The sequence below is a fragment of the Salmo salar genome, chromosome 15 (assembly GCF_965601325.2).
Source record: "Salmo salar chromosome 15, fSalSal1, whole genome shotgun sequence".
Classification (NCBI taxonomy): domain Eukaryota; kingdom Metazoa; phylum Chordata; class Actinopteri; order Salmoniformes; family Salmonidae; genus Salmo; species Salmo salar.
This window is the reverse complement of record NC_138305.1, coordinates 3,942,019-3,963,157: the sequence shown is the minus strand read 5'-3', so window position 1 is coordinate 3,963,157 and position 21,139 is coordinate 3,942,019. Positions and strand designations below refer to the sequence as shown.

Sequence of the window (21,139 nt, the reverse complement as noted above, 5' to 3'; positions counted from 1 at the left end):
CGGGGTGACGTGAATTAAGTTGAAGCGTTTATAAACCCCCATTACAAAACCTCTTTATACCTCAGTGCCTATAATACTTCAGAAATCATTCATAAGCAAATGCCATGTATTATAAAAGGGTGGCAAAAATATATATATGCCACATTTGGAAAAGCACAAGCTTTAAAACATTAACTTATAAATGATCTGTTTAGAATGTATGTATTAGTTCTAAAATTCACTTTATGAAGAACCTTTAACTTTATACACTGTATATTGTGTAACAAAGTAATGAGACATGAGTTAATTTAGGAAAATTGTTTATAAAAAAAATACATGTTCCCAGCTCCCACAACACATTGCAAAAGGTACAATACTTCCTTGACACCACTATTCACAGGAGTCAGACATCTTTACGTCACCAATAAATAACTTCTCTAAAAAGTCTAAAGTCAGTTTGAATCAGAGTTGGGATCAATTCCATTTCTATTCAGGAAGTACACCGAAATTCCAAATTCTCAATTAAGAACATCCCAAATTGGAATTTACTTTCTGAATTGACCCCAACCCTGGTTAGTCACACACAGTTAAGTGTTTCAGACAGCAAAATCCTGCATGGAGGTATGGACTTGTCGAAATGGAGACTGAACATGTCAAGGTGGAAATGTGTGTTGACTGTATGTACTCTGATTTGAGAAGGGTTGTATTGATGTATCCATATGACTAACAAATCTGTTTTACATGTGCAACACGTAAAATGATCGCAAAGAATAAAATGAATAAATACAACAAAAATAGTGCAGCATTGTCTAGTTTCACATGGCTTGTATTTCTAAAACAAAAGAAGTGTGTAATGTGCATAAACTTAAAATGTATTTCAAACATTATGGCTTAAAACAATAACGCTGATTACCCACACAACTAACCGTTTCAAAATGTTCAATACATTATGGTTGCCATTGTACATAATTCATTTCATGCGATGGTTTATTTCATATAGATTAACTCGGAAAAGCGGAAGAGCAATTATTCACCTAATCTTACGGTTTTTAATCTGTTCTATTCTATGCCAATAATAACAAGATACATTGTAGACTGACATTGAAGTCAATGCATAGCAACTATAGTACAGCTCTGAGCAAATATTCAATGAAGGGGAGGAAATATATTCCCTACTGCTCTATGCTGGTTCATTTCAGAGGCAGTGTCTCACTCTAACGGTCACTTATAATATTAAAACACAATTGCATCTGGTATTGGTACAATACATTCTCTCCAATCATAAACAACCCTAAATTCTACTCATCCTGCATCATCCTGACCTTACAGTTTTGTTGACCTCATGTCACAGCACATTTTTGTTACTATCACACGGTCCCTGACGGCAAATCTATAACAACTGTTACTTATAACTTCTCTCCATATCAACTGTTCTATAACCCTATAGCACTGTCATGACCACCGCACTAATACAATGCTTCATAACTCACTGATCTAATCAACCATTGACATTGTAGAAGCTGAATAACAGCCTACCAACTGTAATTCATTACAGGCTAAAACATGGCAAGCCTTACAGATTCAACCATGTAGTTTGGGCATTGCTACATGAATGACACCCTCACGTCAGTGAAGGAGTGAGATGGTTTCTATAGGGTGTTGGATGAGGACAAAAACATCTTAAAAGGAGTAGTTCACTATTTTACAACTGTATGTTAGATGGTTCCTCACCCTGAAAGTAGTCTATGGCGGAGGAGAAACTTATCACCCCTAGGCCATCATAATATTTCTCGGGTTTTTTTTCTTACTCCCTTTTTCTCCCCAATTGGTAGTTACAGTCTTGTCTCATGGCTGCAACTCCTGTACGGACTTGGGAGAAGCGGTCAAGAGCCGTGCGTCCTCCGAAACACAACCCAACCAAGCCGCACTGCTTCTTGACACAATGCCCATTTAACGCGGTAGCCAGCCGCACCAATGTGTCGGAGGAAACACCGTACACCGTGTCAGGGTGCACTGCGCCCGGCCCTCCACAGGGGTCGCTAGTGAACGATGGGACAAAGACATCCCTGCCGGCCAAACCCTCCCATAACCCGGACAGCACTGGGGAAATTGTGCACAGCACCATGGGTCTCCCGGGTCGCGGCCAGCTGCGACAGAGCTCGAACCCAGAATCTCAAGTGGCAAAGCTAGCACTGCGATGCAGTGCCTTGCGCAACTCGGGAGCCCCAATAATTTGTTCTTAACTGACTTGCCTAGTTAAATAAAAAATGCAGTTTTCATTAAACAGCCATTACCAACTTTAACCACCGCTAGCTAAAAATCTATGGAAGTGATGGGGGCTGGTGAGCATGTTTTTTCTTTTTAAAGGCATAACTTTAAAGTATCATCAAACAAAATATAGAGTTGATTTTGGGTGATTTGGATTTGGACAAACCTGCCCATCACTTCCATAGATTTTTAGCTAGCGGTGTGGAAAAAGTTAGCTGAAGTTTGTTGTGGCTGTTTAAAGATAACTGAACTATGGATTACAGTTTCTCCTGGCCCATTGACTATGTTCAGGGTGACGAACCATCTCAACATTATCTTGTAAAATAGTGAACTACTCCTTAAGTGTGACTATGATTCTGCGTACGGTCTTTGATTCTAACCATTCATTACATACAAATAATACAACAATAGACGTTATCTCAATATGACAACGGTATGGATAAGGAATGGAGGATTGCATTCATAGAGATATGAGTCTTGGAAAAATCTAGTCAACGACATATGAAGGGCACAGATGGTTAGCTAGATGGGGGAACTGATTGGGAGAAATAGACCGTGGCTTTAGGTGCCACCATAGTCCGTCCATCCTCAAACATAGGCTTTGTCCAAAATGGCACTCTATTCCCTACAGACAACCTTATTTTAGGAAGTGTACTATAATAGGGAGCTATTTTGCTGAGATCTTAATAGAGAACAAAGTCAGCCGAGGAAACCAGGACAGAAAGCTACAAGTCAGGAGGTTCTTGTTCTTCACGCTTGACACACTTCGGAGGAAAAACAAGTCCCAATGGAGTCCACCAGAAATGGTCTGTCTGTCCACATTTTGTTGTTAAAATTCACAAGTGTTGCGTGTGTCTGGTTCCTCCTGAAGTAAAACATAATATCTACTTACTCACAGACACACATCAGTCCTATGTTGGGGAAAGGATTTGTTCTTCTTCACGCCGGCTTGCTCAACTTTCCAGTTGATCAGTGTGTCTCATATATATATATATATATATATGAAACACTTTCTTTTTGGTATGTATTGAAAAAAGGGTTTGCACTGACAATGAAAAAAGGAGAAAGTCCAAGGATGTCTACAATACAACTGCTATTACCTGATTGTGCTGCGGAGGCCACCGTAGTTTGGCCCATGGGCACTCAGAGGCATATGGGTAACATAAATACACTATTTCCAAGTCACTGGACCCTGGGGTGTAATCATTACGACGATTCTGTTGCAAAACATTTTGCAACAGAAACCAAACAATCGTTTCTATTGGACAAATTCGGGTAGGTCCCTTACCGTTTCGTTTCATTTGCTCTGTTTGGTTCTTAAACGGTTTCCGTAATGAATACACCCCTGGTTGCTCAAAATGTCCAACTCGACGCTCATCGTGCATGTCCAAACGAACCAATGACAGAATGATCTCCATGACAACAGCAGAGTCTTTGTAGAGACGAAATGGTCTCTCAGTAGTCTGGGGAACAAGGAAGTGTTTGATTAAATAATGTTGTTTATACCTAGTTATAGTTTATATATGAACTGTGTTTGTATAAATGGTTTGTAGATATTGCATGTCTGTTGGTCATCAGCATAGGAGATAATATGGTGGTCCTACCCCCTGCCTATGCCTCGTTCCTGTCCCTGCAGGTGGCATAGAACAGAGGGGAAAGGGATCTCTAGGCTTGTCACCTAACTGGCAAGGGGGGGGCTGGTCAGAGAAGGCCCAAGAGAGATGAGGGAGGGTGGTACCCCTGTCAGTGTACTAGGGGGGTCAAAGAAGGCCCAAGAGAGATGATGGAGGGTGGTACCCCTGCCAGTGTACTAGGGGGGTCAGAGAAGGCAAACGAGAGATGAGGGAGGGCAGAATGAGAGGGGAGGAGGCCCAAGAGAGATGAGGGAGGGCGGTTCCCCTGCCAGTGTACTAGTAGCTACTGCATTTGGGAACTGCTTAAGTCTTATAGGGTGCATTCCGCCGCACTAGTAGCGAAGCCCCGGCTCTCTAAAGTCCTGAGGGAGAATTCAGGGCAAAATGGGGCCTGGGGAGAGAGGGGCGGGCATTTCCATTCAGCTCCAAAGGGAATCATTACAGTTGAAAGCGGTTGGATCTGGCGGTTGGATCTGGCGGTTGGATCTGGCGGTTGGATCTGGCGGTTGGATCTGGTTAAAACCGGTAGGGTGTAGTTGTGGGAATAATAATGCTAGTCTATAGTGATGGCTCCAGAGTAGGTGGTCAGTAGCAGCATGATGGCAAAGCCGGTTAGGAGGCCCGCGTTCTGGATGATGAAGGTCACAAGGAAGCTGCTTCCCCCCGCCTCCTCCTCCTCACGACTCACCTCGTTCATCTCCGGGAACTACGGATAGAAAGGGGGGGGGGGGGGGGGCAGGTCAGTTCCTTATTGACCACACAGAGTTATCCTTACAAATAACACTGGATGGGCAAATGGTATGTTGTGCTCTATATCAATTCTCAGTGGACACACAAACAGACACCCCCCCCCCCCCCCCTCCACCGGACCAACGCCGACCGTGTCCACCCCCCTACGCTCATCTCCTCTCTCACCATGTCTGCCAGGGCGATGTAAAGGAACATGCCCCCTGCCAGGGCAAAGATCCATTGAGGTGAGAAGCTGTTTCCTGCCAGGATGCCAAAACCCATGCCCAGGTAGCAGCAGCAGGCAGACAGGAAGTTAAAGAACAGAGCCTGCTGGATGCTCATCCCAGCATTCAACAATATCACAAAGTCTCCTGGAGGGAGAAGAGGACAATATCAGCACAGCCAGACATACATTGCTTGAATAGGTGGAAGAGTGCTGGATTCACATAAGCCTAGTTATACAGTGCATTTGGGAAAGTATTCAGACCCCTTGACTCATTCCACATTTTGTTATGTTACAGCCTTATTCTAAAATGTATTAAATAGTCCCCCCCCCCCCATCAATCTACACACAATACCTCATAATAACAAAGCAAAAACAGGTGTAGACATTTTTGCTAATGTATTAAAAACTGAAATATCACATTTACATAAGTATTCAGACCCTTTACTCAGTACTTTGTTGAAGTGCCTTTGGCAGTGATTATAGCCTCGAGTCTTTTTGGGTATGATGATAGAAGATTGGCACACCTGTACTTAGGGAGTTTCTTCCATTCTTCTCTGCAGATCCTCTCAAGTTCTGTCAGGTTGGATGGGGAGCTGCACAGCTATTTTCAGGTCTCTGCTGAGCCTTGTCCCGAAGCCACTCCTGCATTGTCTTGGCTGTGTGATTAGGGTCGTTGTCCTGTTGGAAGGTGAACCTTCACCCCAGTCTGAGGTCCTGAGCAGGTTATCATCAAGGACCTCTTTGTACTTTGCTCAGTTCATCTTTCCCTCGATCCTAACTAGTCTCCCAGTCCCTGCCACTGAAAAACATCCCCACAACATCCCAACATCCCCGCCACCACCATGCTTCACCGTAGGGATGGTGCCAGGTTTCCTCCAGACGTGACACTTGGCATTCAGGCCAAAGAGTTCAATCTTGGTTTCATCAGACCAGAGAAACTTGTTTCTCACAGTCAGAGTCCTTTAGGTGCCTTTTGGCAAACTCCTAGAGGGCTGTCATGTGCCTTTTATTGAGGAGTTGCTTCTGTCTGGCCACTCTACCATAAAGGCCTGATTGGTGGAGTGCTGCAGAGATGGTTATCCTTCTGGAAGGTTCTCCCATATCCACAGAGGAACTCTGGAGCTCTGTCAGAGGGACAATCGGGGTCTTGGTCACCTCCCTGACCAAGGCCCCTCTCCCCCGATTGCTCAGTTTGGCATGGCGGCCAGAGTCTTGCTGGTTTCAAACTTCTTCCATTTAGGAACGATGGAGGCCACTGAGTTCTTGGGGACCTTCAATGCTGCAGAATCTTTTTTGGTACCCTTCCCCAGATCTGTTTCCTCGACACAATCCTGTCTCGGAGCTCTACAGACAATTCCTTCAACCTCATGGCTTGGTTTTTGCTCTGACATGCACTGTCAACTGTGGGACCTTATATAGACAGGGGTGTGCCTTTCCAAATCATGTCCAATCAATTGAATTTACCACAGGTGGACTCCAAGTTGTAGAAACATCTCAAGGATGATCAATGGAAACAGGATGCACCTGAGCTCAATTTCGAAACTCATAGCAAAGGGTCTAAAAAAACAGTTTTCGCTTTGTCATTATGGGGTGTTGTGATATCATTATGGGGTACTGTGACGTCATTATGGGGTATTGTGATGTCATTATGGGGTACTGTGTGTAGATTGATGAGTAAAAAAAATTATCTTAATTCCATTTTAGAATAAGACCGTAACGTTACAAAACGTGGAAAAAGTCAAGGGGTCTGAATACTTTCCGAATGCACTGTAAGCCCAAACATTATAAATCATAAAATGTATTTATTTTTGGGGTGCTGGACCCATTCATTAGACTGTAACACTCACCCAGTTCATGGGGAAACTCCTCACAGAGTATAGCCACGGAGGTGCTGATGCCCTGGAACGTCGAGGCAGTGAAGGATGCTCCGATGGCCAGGCCATCGATGAAGTTATGGAGCCCGTCGCTCAACGTGATCATCCAGGCCAGCGTGCCGATGTCAGAGTATGCTGTACCCTTCAGCCAATAGCAGCCTCCTCTGCTGTTCCCTCCACCCAGGCTCTGAGAGTCCTGTTGGAGAGGAGGAGAGGTGTGAGGGAGAGTGTATGACTCACCGGTGGGTTCGGTGCGGGCGTGAGTGAGTGAGTGAGTATGTGTGATGGCGTGTGTGTGTGCTCGCGCTCTCACACCGGTGGGGTACGTGCTGGGTGAGTATGTGTGTTTTAGAGCTGGGACAATTACCGGCGTTCCCCCTGCTCTTACCGGCGTTCCCCCTGCTCTTACCGGCGTTCCCCCTGCTCTTACCGGCGTTCCCCCTGCTCTTACCGAAGCATTTTGCTGAGGTCGGTAATTTCCTCTGATTTTGCTACACAACATTCCTGACGATTGTTTTGTTCTAAATCCATTATTTGGCCAACAGTAATAGCTTATCCATTATGTTGATTCCTGCTATGAAAGTATCTGCCTGTCCCTGTTTCTCTGTCGGCTGCTAAATGAGCGAGCCGCTCCCTCTCCTCACTGTGAACACGGAGGAGAAAGAGATGCATTTTGATAAGCAAAGCATATAACTGTTGCTGAAAATCACAGCTTTCTAGCAGTATAGAACTTCTCTCTCACCTCTCAACACTGAGTTTATAGCACCACTAGCCGAGCGGAGGGCACCAGCTGCAGTGAATAGGCCTACATCAAGTAGCTGAAGCCCAGCACTGGAACGTTTTGTAGGATGTTACATTTACTGATAGATTAATCAATTAGCCTATATTGCTATCTAGCAACAATATCATATTCAGAGTTATCAATCTAGTGTTTTGAGTTCCCTCTTCTTCAGGTGGTGAATTATATCCTTATAGGCCAATAGGCCTTACGCACAACGATGTGAGCAAATTCATCTCGGAAGCGGCAAAAATAAAATCAAACCATTCTGGATCCTATTTCAACAGGTTGCACATCAAAATATCATTCATGCATTCCGTGGATACGTTATATGAAATAGTTTATCCTATGATGAAAAAAAAAAAACCTAACTCTCTGTTGTCTTACTTTGCACTGGAGAAAAATCCCTGCTGCTAATGGAAAGTAGGGTTAACTGTAATCAGTGTATTTATCATTATCGAGCTAAAGTTACACATTTACTAACATATTACTTTTTGTCCATATCAACCAGCTCTAGTGTGTTTGTCCTCTCACCAGTGGGGTCAGTGCAGGGGTGAGTGTGTGTGTGTGTGTCACTCTCTCTCTCTCACACCGGTAGGGTCAGTACCGGGTGAGTGTGTGTGTGTGTGTGTCTCTCTCACACCGGTAGGGTCAGTGCCGGGGTGTGTGTGTGTGTGTGTGTCACTCTCTCTCTCTCACACCGGTAGGGTCAGTACCGGGTGAGTGTGTGTGTGTGTGTGCGTCTCTCTCACACCGGTAGGGTCAGTGCCGGGGTGTGTGTGTGTCTCTCTCTCTCTCTCTCACCGTTAGGGTCAGTACCGGGTGAGTGTGTGTGTGTGTGTGTGTGTGTGTGTGTGTGTGTGTGTGTGTGTGTGTGTGTCTCTCTCTCTCTCACACCGGTAGGGTCAGTGCCGGGTGAGTGTGTGTGTGTCACTCTCTCTCACACTCTCTGTGAAAACTTGAAAAGAAGGTTGATGACATCCGCTCCTCATTCACTCAACCTACTGAGTCCACTGGTCCCACTCACACAGAACTACCCTACGCCCTGACCTTGTTCTCCTCGGTCTCCAGATGAAATCCTACGACAACCTGCCGCTCGACCCCGTCCCCTCATCCCTTCTACAGACCGTCTCCCATTCCTCACTTCTCTCATCCCTGACCACTGGTCGAGTCCCCTGTGACTTCAAAACGGCCCGAGTCGCTCCCCTCCTCAAGAAGCCAACACTCGCCTCGTCTGACGTACAAACACTATAGACCTGTATCCCTTCTTGCTTTTCTTCCCATAATACTTGTGTGCTCTCTCAGAACAACTCTCTCGCTAAATCTCTCAGAATAATCTTCTTGACCCAAACCAGTCAGTCTTCAAGACGAGTCACTCAACCGAGACTGCTCTTCTCTGACACCTCTGGTCTCTTGGCCCTCCCACCCCTACAGGAGGGCAGCTCCCGCTCAGCCCAGGTCCTCTCTATCCTAGCACTCCAATGGTGGAAAGAGCTTCTCCCCTGAAGCTAGGACGGCAGAGTCCCTGCCCATCTTCTGAAAACATCTGAAACCCTACCTCTTCAAATAGCATCTTAAATAGTCCCATAGCATGTCCCCTCAACCGCCCCTTCTCACCCCGACCACCCCGAACAAGCCCCCCCCTTAGCTGATAGCTACTTTCAGGAAAAATGTACTTACTATGACTGATAAGTTGTGGGAAAAGTTTAAAAAATGTTCATACTTGAGTAAAGATACCTTAATAGAAAATAACTCAAGTCACCCAGTAAAATACTACATGAGTAAAAGTATTTGGTTTTAAATATACTTACGTATCAAAAGTCAAAGTAAAAGTATAAAAACATTTCAAAATTCCTTACATAAAACAATTACGGACAGACAAGGGCACTCTGCAACACTCATAATTTACAACTAAGCATTTGTGTTTAGTGAGACCTCCAGATCAGAGGCAGTAGGGATGACCAGGGATGTTCTCTGTTTAGTGAGTCCTCCAGATCAGAGGCGGTAGGGATGACCAGGGATGTTCTCTGTTTAGTGAGTCCTCCAGATCAGAGTCAGTAGGGATGACCAGGGACGTTCTCTGTTTAGTGAGTCCTCCAGATCAGAGGCAAAAGGGATGACCAGGGATGTTCTCTGTTTAGTGAGTTCTCCAGATCAGAGGCGGTAGGGATGACCAGGGATGTTCTCTGTTTAGTGAGTCCTCCAGATCAGTGGCAGTAGGGATGACCAGGGACGTTCTCTGTTTAGTGAGTCCGCCAGATCAGAGGCAGTAGGGATGATTAGGGATGTTGATAAGTGTGTGCATTAGACAATTGTTCTGTCCTGCTAAGCATTCAAAATGTAACCAGTACTTTGGGGTGTCAGGGAAAAGGTATTGAGTAAAAAGTACATCATATTCTTTAGGAATGTAGTGAAGTAAAAGTTGAGACTGGTGTTTTGCGGGTACTATTTAATGAAGCTGCCAGTTGAGGACTTGTGAGGCGTCTGTTTGTCAAACTAGACACTCTAATGTACATGTCCTCTTGCTCAGTTGTGCACCAGGGGCCTCCCACTCCTCTTTCTATTCTGGTTTGAGCCAGTTTGTGCTGTTCTGTGAAGGGAGTAGTACACAGCATTGTACGAGATCTTCAGTTTCTTGGCAATTTCTCACATGGAATAGCCTTCATTTCTCAGAACAAGAATAGACTGATGAGTTTCTGAAGAAAGGTATTTCTTTCTGGCCATTTTCATCCTGGAATCTAACCCACAAATGCTGATGCTCCAGATACTCAACTAGTCTAAAGAAGGCCAGTTTTATTGCTTCTTTAATCAGAACAGTTTTCAGCTGTGCTAACATAATTGCGAAAGGATTTTCTAATGATCACTTAGCCTTTTAAATATAAAAACTTGGATTAGCTAACACAACGTGCCATTGGAACACAGGAGTGATGGTTGCTGATAATGGGCCTCTGTACGCCTATGTAGATATTCCATTACAAATCAGCCGTTTTCAGCTATAATAGTCATTTACAACGTCTACACTGTATTTCTGATCAATTTGATGTTATTTTAATGGACAAAAAAAAAAAGAAGACATTTCTATGTGACCCCAAACCTTTGAAAGGTAGTGTATATACAGTACCAGTCAAAAGTTTGGACTAGTGTAGACATCAAAACTATGAAATAACATGGAATCATCTAGTAACCCAAAAAGTCTTACACAAATCAAAACATATTTTATATTTGAGATTCTTCAAAGTAGCCACCCTTTGCACTGATGACAGCTTTGCACACTCTTGACATTCTCTCAACCAGCATCATGAGGTAGTCACCTGGAATGCATTTCAATTAACAGGTGTGCCTTGTTAAAGGTTCATTTGTGGAATTTCTTTCCTTCTTAATGCGTTTGAGCCAATCAGTTGTGTTGTGACAAGGTAGGGGTGGTATACAGAAGATAGCCCTATTTGGTAAAAGACCAAGTCCATATTATGGAAAGAACAGCTCAAATAAGCAAAGAGAAATGACACTCCATCATTACTTTAAGACATGAAGGTCAGTCAATCCGGAAAAAGTGCAGTCGCAAAAACCATCAAGAGTTATGATGAAACTGGCTCTCATGAAGACCGCAACAGGAAAGGAGTGCCCCCGTGCACAAAGCGATGTCCATAAAGAAATGGTTTGTTGAGATCGCTGTGGAACACCTTGACTGGCCTGCACAGAGCCCTGACCTCAACCCCATTGAACACCTTTGGGATGAATTGGAACGCCGACTGCGAGCCAGACGTCACTAATTCTCTTCGACGAGCAGGTGTCCACATACACCACATGACCAAAAGTATCTTAAGATGAATGCTAAACTATATTTCAAAAAAGTCTCACCGGTGGTGTCAGTGCGGAGGTGTGTGTGTGTGTCTCTCTCACCGGTGGGGTCAGTGCGGAGGTGTGTGTTTGTCTCACCGGTGGGGTCAGTACAGGGGTGTGTGTGTGTGTGTGTGTCTCACCGGTGGGGTCAGTACAGGGGTGTGTGTGTGTGTGTCTCACCGGTGGGGTCAGTGCAGGGGTGTGTGTGTGTGTGTGTGTGTCTCACCGGTGGGGTCAGTGCAGGGGTGTGTGTGTGTGTGTGTGTGTCTCACCGGTGGGGTCAGTGCGGAGGTGTGTGTGTGTCTCACCGGTGGGGTCAGTACAGGGGTGTGTGTGTGTGTGTGTCTCACCGGTGGGGTCAGTGCAGGGGTGTGTGTGTGTGTGTCTCACCGGTGGGGTCAGTACAGGGGTGTGTGTGTGTGTGTCTCACCGGTGGGGTCAGTGCAGGGGTGTGTGTGTGTCTCACCGGTGGGGTCAGTGCAGGGGTGTGTGTGTGTGTGTGTGTCTCACCGGTGGGGTCAGTGCAGGGGTGTGTGTGTGTGTGTGTCTCACCGGTGGGGTCAGTGCAGGGGTGTGTGTGTGGTGTCTCACCGGTGGGGTCAGTGTGGGGGTGAGTGTGTGTGTCTCACTGGTGGGGTCAGTGCAGGGGTGTGTGTGTGTGTCTCTCACCGGTGGGGTCAGTGCAGGGGTGAGTGTGTGTGTCTCACCGGTGGGGTCAGTGTGGGGGTGTGTGGTGTCTCACCGGTGGGGTCAGTGTGGGGGTGAGTGTGTGTGTCTCACCGGTGGGGTCAGTGTGGGTGTGTGTGTGTGTGTCTCACCGGTGGGGTCAGTGTGGGGGTGTGTGTCTCACCGGTGGGGTCAGTGTGGGGGTGAGTGTGTGTGTCTCACCGGTGGGGTCAGTACAGGGGTGTGTGTGTGTGTGTCTCACCGGTGGGGTCAGTACAGGGGTGTGTGTGTGTGTGTCTCACCGGTGGGGTCAGTACAGGGGTGTGTGTGTGTGTGTCTCACCGGTGGGGTCAGTGCAGGGGTGTGTGTGTGTGTGTGTCTCACCGGTGGGGTCAGTGCAGGGGTGTGTGTGTGTGTGTCTCACCGGTGGGGTCAGTGCAGGGGTGTGTGTGTGTGTGTCTCACCGGTGGGGTCAGTACAGGGGTGTGTGTCTCTCACCGGTGGGGTCAGTGCAGGGGTGAGTGTGTGTGTCTCACCGGTGGGGTCAGTGCAGGGGTGTGTGTCTCTCACCGGTGGGGTCAGTGCAGGGGTGAGTGTGTGTGTCTCACCGGTGGGGTCAGTGCAGGGGTGAGTGTGTGTGTCTCACCGGTGGGGTCAGTGTGGGGGTGTGTGTCTCACCGGTGGGGTCAGTGTGGGGGTGAGTGTGTGTGTCTCACCGGTGGGGTCAGTGTGGGGGTGTGTGTGTGTGTCTCACCGGTGGGGTCAGTACAGGGGTGTGTGTGTGTGTGTCTCACCGGTGGGGTCAGTACAGGGGTGTGTGTGTGTGTGTGTCTCACCGGTGGGGTCAGTACAGGGGTGTGTGTGTGTGTGTGTCTCACCGGTGGGGTCAGTACAGGGGTGTGTGGTGTCTCACCGGTGGGGTCAGTGTGGGGGTGAGTGTGTGTGTCTCACCGGTGGGGTCAGTGTGGGGGTGAGTGTGTGTGTCTCACCGGTGGGGTCAGTGTGGGGGTGAGTGTGTGTGTCTCACCGGTGGGGTCAGTGTGGGGGTGAGTGTGTGTGTCTCACCGGTGGGGTCAGTACAGGGGTGTGTGTGTGTGTGTGTGTCTCACCGGTGGGGTCAGTACAGGGGTGTGTGTGTGTGTGTGTGTCTCACCGGTGGGGTCAGTACAGGGGTGTGTGTGTGTGGTGTCTCACCGGTGGGGTCAGTACAGGGGTGTGTGTGTGTGTGTGTCTCACCGGTGGGGTCAGTACAGGGGTGTGTGTGTGTGTCTCACCGGTGGGGTCAGTACAGGGGTGTGTGTGTGTGTGTCTCACCGGTGGGGTCAGTACAGGGGTGTGTGTGTGTGGTGTCTCACCGGTGGGGTCAGTACAGGGGTGTGTGGTGTCTCACCGGTGGGGTCAGTGTGGGGGTGAGTGTGTGTGTGTCTCACCGGTGGGGTCAGTGTGGGGGTGAGCATGCAGTCCCCCTCTCCTCCGTCCACCTTGGGCAGGTTAAGCCCCGCCTCTCCACTCTGCTGCAGCTTCTCTGTCACGCCCTCTTCCATGTCGCCGTTGGCTGGGAAATGGCTGTGGTCATGGCCCTGGAAGGGGGGGGAGAGAAAGAAAGAAAGAGAAAGAGAGAAAAAGAGAGAGAGAGAAAAAGAGAGAGAGAGCGAGAGAGAGAGCGAGAAAGAGAGAGAGAGGAGGGAGAGAGCAGAGAGAGAGAGCAGAGAGAGAGAGCAGAGAGAGAGAGCAGAGAGAGAGAGCGAGCAGAGAGAGCGAGCGAGCAGAGAGAGTGAGGAGAGAGAGCAGAGAGAGTGAGGAGAGAGAGCAGAGAGAGCGAGAGAGAGAGAGCAGAGAGAGAGAGCGAGCAGAGAGAGAGAGCAGAGAGAGAGAGCGAGCAGAGAGAGTGAGGAGAGAGAGCAGAGAGAGCGAGAGAGAGCAGAGAGAGCGAGGACTATTAGCAAGGGAATCAGAAGTCCATACAAGTCACATGAAAAGTATTTTAACGACGCCACGTTAAAGCACAGCTTTCAGTAGGCCCCTGTACAGTATATGGGTCAAGTAGACCATATAATTGGTTTAAGAGGCCACACCTGACCCGTGTTAGTTAAGGTATTACATTGGCTTGGCTTGGCTGTTCCATCAGGTCTTAATCATATGGCTCAAAGCTGCACTATGCTGAAGATCCAATAGGAGGAAGCATTACCTCAAACAATGTCAACAACAGACCCGTAAGGCAGATGGCATATTATTATACACTACTACATACAGGGGTTACTCTGGGTCATAGCAACGCATCAAATAAACATCTCATCGACCAGATTAAAACTATCCACTGATACTAGCATAGCTAGGCAAACTTCCCGGGACTTTCCCTGGGCTACAGAGACAGGTCCAGTGATGGTAGTACAGTGGTCTTTCATGTCTCTAGTCTACATTCTCATTTCGCATGGCTTGATTGTTTACTGTGGAAAAATGGCACCAATGTGAAGCATCTTTTTAAGCCCGTTCACACCGCCGCTCCAAATCAAACTGGTTTCTTTCCTGGGAGGTGTTCTCATTCATCATCAGTGGCTACTGTACGTGTTTTAGATGCCATTCTCACACTAAACAATGTGAAGCATCTCTCGGCATCTAGCTGGTTGGTGTGACACGTACAGAGGTCACTGATAAATTTCAATTTCTTCAGAGGAAAGAATAGTTACGGCAGTTAACCCACTGTTCCCCAGGCGCCGAAGACGTGGATGTCGATTGTGGCAGCCCCCCTCACCTCTCTGATTCAGAGGGGTTGGGTTAAATGTGGAAGACGCATTTCAGTTGTACAACTGACTTGGTATTCCCCTTTCCCTTTCATTACACAATGCAAGCCCTGAGGACACTTACTGTGCCTTCAGAAAGTATTCATACTCCTTGACTTATTCCACATTTTGTTGTTAGAACATGAATTAAAAAATGGATTAAAATTTTTTTTCTCTCACCCATCTACACACAATACCCCATCATGACAAAGTGAGAGAAAAAAACTAAAACAAAATATAAAGCAAATTCATTATAAATGAAATACAAAAATATCTAATTTATGTAAGCGCACACACCTCTGGGTCAATACTTTGGAGAAGCACCTGTAGCAGCAAGTACAGCTGCAAGTCTTTCTGGGTAAGTCTAACATGCTAACCAGACAGCACTAGCACGTGTCTCCACTTGCGACATGGCGCGCATGCTGGTTTTGATCACCCACACCAGACGCGATCGGGACACGCAGGTTGAAATATCAAAACGAATATAGTTGGTTCAGAGTTCATTTGGGGACAGGTTGAAAAGCAATAAACATTTATGGCAATTTAGCTAGCTAGCTTGCTTTTACAAGCTAATCTGTCCTGGTATATAAACATTGGGTTGTTATTTTACCTGAAATGCACAAGGTCCTCTACTCCGACAATTAATCCACAGATAAAAGGGTAAAAGTTTGTTTCTAGTAATCTCTCCTCCTTCAGACTTTATATGGCATTTGGCCACCAACTTTAAGGTGCATTACCACCACCACCTGGACTGGAGTGTGGACCTCAGTTCATCTTTCAATCACCCACGTGGTATATGCTCCTAAAAACCAATGAGGAGATGGGAGAGGAAGGACTTGCAGCGCATCAAGCATCACAAATAGAAACAAGTTATTTTTTAGCGCCTGGTTACCGAGGCGCTGGTTGACATGCGCGAGCATGTGCAATGATTGAATAACATGCATGTGTACATTTATTCTGCAGCACACGCGACACGAGCGGTGTGGTCAGCAGGTCAGAGCTTTAAACACCTGTATTGTGTAACATTTGGCCATTATTATTTTCTAAATTCTTCATGCTCTGTCAAATTGGTTGCTAAACAACCATTTTCAGGTCTTGCCATAGATTATCAAGTAGATTAAGTCAAAACTGGGCCTCCCGGGTGGCGCAGTGGTCTAAGGCACTGCATCCAGTACTAGCTGTGACACCAGAGATTCTGGGTTTGAGCCCAGGCTCTGTCTCAGTGGTCTATGGCACTGCATCCAGTACTAGCTGTGACACCAGAGATTCTGGGTTTGAGCCCAGGCTCTGTCTCAGTGGTCTAAGGCACTGCATCTCAGTGCTAGCTGTGACACCAGAGATTCTGGGTTTGAGCCCAGGCTCTGTCTCAGTGGTCTAAGGCACTGCATCTCAGTGCTAGCTGTGACACCAGAGATTCTGGGTTCGAGCCCAGGCTCTGTCTCAGCCGGCCGCGACCGGGCGCGACCATGGGGCGGCCCAGCGTCGTCCGGGTTAGGCCGGCAGGGATATCCTTGTCTCATCGCGCACTAGCGACTCCTGTGGTGGGCCGGGCGCATGCACGCTGACCAGGTCGCCAGGTGTTTCCTCTGACACATTGGTGCAGCTGGCTTCCGGGTTGGATGTGCATTGTGTCAAGAAGCAGTGTGGCTTGGTTGGGTTGTGTAGTGCTCTCGACCTTCGCCTCTCCCGAGTCCATACGGGAGTTGCAGCGATGAGACAAGACTGTAACTACCAATTGGATACCACGAAATTGGGGAGAAAAAGGGGTAAATAATTGTTAAAAAGATCAGGTCAAAACTGTAGCTCGGCCATTCAGGTAAGATTCACTGTCTTCTTGGTAAGCAACTCCTGTGTAGATTTGGCCTTGTGTTTTAGGTTATTGTCCTGCTGTGTTTCTCAGTGTTTGGTTGTATATACTATTTTTATTCTGTACAGGCTTTTTTCTTTCACTCTGTCATTTAGGTTAGTATTTCGGGACTAACTACAATGTTGTTGATTCATCCTCAGTGAGTCCATAGCGTTTTATCAGTAAGTCTATCGGTGAGTCCATTAAACTCTAAAGTCCCCATTACAGACTCACCGGCAGAACGCTACAGACTCACCGGCAGAACGCTACAGACTCACCGGCAGAACGCTACAGACTCACCGCTTTCTCTTGTTGTGCTCTTTACAATGAACACATGACTGGCTCAACTGTTCTGGGGAACTACAATGTGCTTCATAATGTGACAGGTGAAATGAAGAACAATCTGCTTAATCTAGTGTATTGCACAAATTGACTGCAGTTATTAACTTAAAAAGTTGATACAAAAATGTATTAACCATCCCATGGCTTTTTTCAAATACCCCGGTATACCGACCAAGCCTAATTCAATGTCTGCTTTTTTAATTTTTTTTCCTACCCACCAATAGGTGCCCTTCTTTGCGAGGCACTGGAAAACCTCCCTGGTCTTTGTGGTTGAACCTGTGTTTGAAATTCACTGCTCGAGTGAGGGACCTTACAAATGTGTGGGGTACAGAGATGAGGTAGTCATTCAAAAATCATATTAAAACACTATTATAGCACAGAGTGAGTCCATGTAACTTATTAAGTGAATTTGTACTCCTGAAATTAGGCTTGCCATAACAAAAGGGTTGAATACTTATTTTATTAATTTGTTAAAATAAAATAATTATTCCACTGACATTATGGGGTATTGTAGGTAGGTCCGTGAAAAATACATCTCTATTTAATCCATTTTAAATTCAGGCTGTAACAAAACGTGTTAAAGGTCCAGGTAGGTGAATACTTTCTGAAGGCATGTATGTGAACTTGTGTTGCAGGTGTCTACTTCACCTCAGGCTGTCTTAACTACACGTGTAATTATGAATGTGTCATTGACTCACATCCAAGTAAGGTCTCCTCCAATCGACACAAAGCAAACAGACCCAACAACACCCGTCTGACGTTATCATCCCAGATGCATTAAGCAGAGGCAACATTCCACACCCGTTTCAGTTGAAGGCCAACTGTTCTGTTACAGGTCATAAAGCCAACGCCCTGATAAACAAGCTAAACCAGCCTCCACTGATATGATTTTATCCACAAGGTCACAATGCAAACCGTAATATCTCTCCAATCCATCTAAAGAGCGGATGCTTATCGGTGTGTGTGAAAAGCCCTGGTCGAGACTAGTGGATGTTTATGAGCACCATTGAGCCCTGCTACAGAACAAGATTTCTCAACCTAGTCCTCATGGAAGTTGGAATACCAGTCTTCTCACATTTGTTCAGTTCCAACATCAGCACACCTGTTTGAACTTGCCAAACAGGTGTTACGATAAATTAGTTGACGAGTTAGTCTCGTGTTGGCACAAATATAGTAGATGACTGTTGGTCGTCAAGCCTGGGTTCAATGGGCTGAGAAACGCTACAATATGGTCAGGTGTATAGGGTCATGTCTATAAGGTTATAAACTCAGCAAAAAAAGAAACGGCCCTTTTTCAGGACCCTGTCTTTCATAGATAATTCGTAAAAATCCAAATAACTTCACAGATCTTCATTGTAAAGGATTTAAACACTGTTTCCCATGCTTGTTCAATGAACCATAAACAATTGATGAACATGCACCTGTGGAACGGTCGTTAAGACACTAACAGCTTACAGACGGAAGGCAATTAAGGTCACAGTTATGAAAACTTAGGACACTAAAGAGGCCTTTCTACTGACTCTGAAAAACACCAAAAGATAGATGCCCAGGGTCCCTGCTCATCTGCGTGAACGTGCCTTAGGCATGCTGCAAGGAGGCATGAGGACTGCAGATGTGGCCAGGGCAATAAATTGCAATGTCCATACTGTGAGACACCCAAGACAGCGCTACAGGGAGACAGGACAGACAGCTGATTGTCCTCGCAGTGGCAGACCACGTGTAACAACACCTGCACAGGATTGGTAAATCCGAACATTACACCTGCGGGACAGGTACAGGATGGCAACAACATCTGCCCGAGTTACACCAGGAACGCACAATCCCTCCATCAGTGCTCAGACTGTCCGCAATAGGCTGAGAGAAGCTGGACTGAGGGCTTGTAGATCTGTTGTAAGGCAGGTTCTCACCAGCAACAAAGTCGCCTATGGGCACAAACTGTCGCTGGACCAGACAGGACAGGCAAAAAGTGTAATTCACTGACGAGCCGCGGTTCTGTCTCACCAGGGGTGATGATCGAATTCGCGTTCATCGTCGAAGGAATGAGCGTTACACCGAGGCCTGTACTCTGGAGCGGGATCGATTTGGAGGTGGAGGGTCCGTCATGGTCTGGGGTCGTGTGCCACAGCATCATCGGACTGAGCTTGTTGTCATTGCAGGCAATCTCAACGCTGTGCGTTACAGGGGAGACATCCTTCTCTCTCATGTGATACCCTTCCTGCAGGCTCATCCTGACATGACTCTCCAGCATGACAATGCCACCAGCCATACTGCTCGTTCTGTGCGTCATTTCCTGCAAAACAGGAATGTCAGTGTTCTGCCATGGCCAGCGAAGAGCCCGGATCTCAATCCTATTGAGCACGTCCGAGACCTGTTGGATCGGAGGGTGAGGGCTAGGGCCATTCCCCCCAGATATGCCTGGGAACTTGCAGGTGCTTTGGAACTGGCAAATCTGGTGCAGTCCATGAGGAGGAAATGCACTGCAGTACTTAATGCAGCTGGTGGCCACACCAGATACTGACTGTTACTTTTGATTTTGACCTGGTAGTCCTGGTTCCAAATATGGTAGTTCAGGGACACATTAATCCATTTCTCTTAGTCACATGTCTGTGGAACTTGTTCAGTTTATGTCTCAGTTGTTGAATCTTGTTATGTTCATACAAATATTTACACGTGTTCAGTTTGCTGAAAATAAACGCAGTTGACAGTGAGAGGACGTTTCTTTTTCTGCTGAGTTTATAATGCATGTGCAGTACATAACACTTTTCTGGTTTCTGACCAATCCCAATAGGTTCACACATTAGTCACACATTTGCACCAGGCAAACAAATGTCATGTTTTTGCAAACGTGACATTTAAACCCCTTGAACCCTTAAACCATGCAAAAACAGACGGGGTGAAAGAGATGACATATGTCATGTTTGTCATCCTTATGCATTTTTCAGTCATTTACCTTGCTGTACCCAATGCAAATACCAGCAGAAGTTGTTGAACGTGGACTCACCTTGTCCTTCGGTTTGAGCAGCATCTTGAGGACCTTCTCAGTGAAGAAGAAGAGGTAGAACCCACCAAACACCACCGTGGACTTAGACACATAGTTGTCCACCATAGGGTTAAAACCAAATGCCTAGGCAGAACAACATACATAGTTAACTAAAACTCATCAGTCAAATGGGTTAATAACAAGGTATTACATCTGACTGTGAAAGGATGTGTAAAAATATAACTTGGCTTGATTGAACAAGCTAGGGACTATTACATGGGAAGAGTACCAATTATGGCTGCGTCATGAGTCAGCACAATTGAAGCTGAACATGTCAGTTATGACCATTTTCTCGCTCTACATCGAGGTCTCTGACCTACTGTATGTGTTTATATGTGGCATTGGGAATGATTTTCAGTACATAGCATTTATTTAAAGATTGGTAATACCAATCCCTAACTTCACACGGTCAGTGTTCTTTTATAAAATGGTATGTGAACAATACTAGGTGACAACTAATCTCAGGAAGTCAAGTGTTTGAGTAAATTCTCCCTGGTATCTTATTGAGACTATGGGGGAAAGACATAACAGCCCCTGGCTGGAAGGACAGGATACTACAAATGCTAGCCAGATTCTCTCCTCAAGGACACAGTACCAGGATATAAACATCACCAATATAAATACTGTTTAGAGCGCTATCAACTGGCAAAATACTGCTTCAAGCATTTAAAAGGCAGACATTGCATCTATATTTCACTGTAATCAGCACATTAGCTAACACCTTGGGCTGTTTGTCTGCTAAGGTAATCTGTGGCCTCGTTCCAAATATGGTAGTACTTTTTATCCAACTCTGCCATGTTGGTTTGTGATCATGTGACAGCTGATATGTGATGGGCTTTCTGGAGCAAAATGGACCCAGGTGGATGAGGTGAATTTCTATTCCAGCTAAGAATAGCCTAAAGCTACAGATACTATTTTCCTCAGTGTTTCCCCTTTCCAGGAAGGCCCACCAGCAGCTCAACGGGTCTGCTTTTCAGAATCACATCGGGGGCAATAAAGTGACACTGTTAATTAAGTGGGTGGTTCTCCTAATTAATCTACGGGCCGGTCATGACCGTAGTAAGTCTGGTTCCATTTGGGCTGAGGGCTGCTTGAACGGGGGGAACATCTGAGGTAGTGGATCACATCCCATTTGCT

At 46.4% G+C, this 21,139-nt stretch overlaps 1 protein-coding gene across 5 annotated transcripts in view; it reads right to left on the bottom strand.

Annotated features, from left to right (window-relative positions):
- Positions 1–282: 282 nt before the first annotated feature.
- The window catches only part of slc39a14 (solute carrier family 39 member 14), a 46,576-nt gene continuing 25,719 nt past the window's right edge, over positions 283–21,139 (bottom strand). For all 5 annotated transcript variants that reach the window (XM_045695338.2, XM_045695341.2, XM_045695336.2 and 2 more), the window contains exons 6-10: positions 19,964–20,086; positions 13,425–13,574; positions 6,684–6,906; positions 4,797–4,981; positions 283–4,587 (exon numbers count right to left, since the gene is read on the bottom strand). In XM_045695338.2, coding sequence (XP_045551294.1) covers positions 4,435–4,587; positions 4,797–4,981; positions 6,684–6,906; positions 13,425–13,574; positions 19,964–20,086 — 834 coding nt within the window. In that variant the 3' untranslated portion in view covers positions 283–4,434. The remainder of the gene's footprint in view (positions 4,588–4,796; positions 4,982–6,683; positions 6,907–13,424; positions 13,575–19,963; positions 20,087–21,139) is intronic.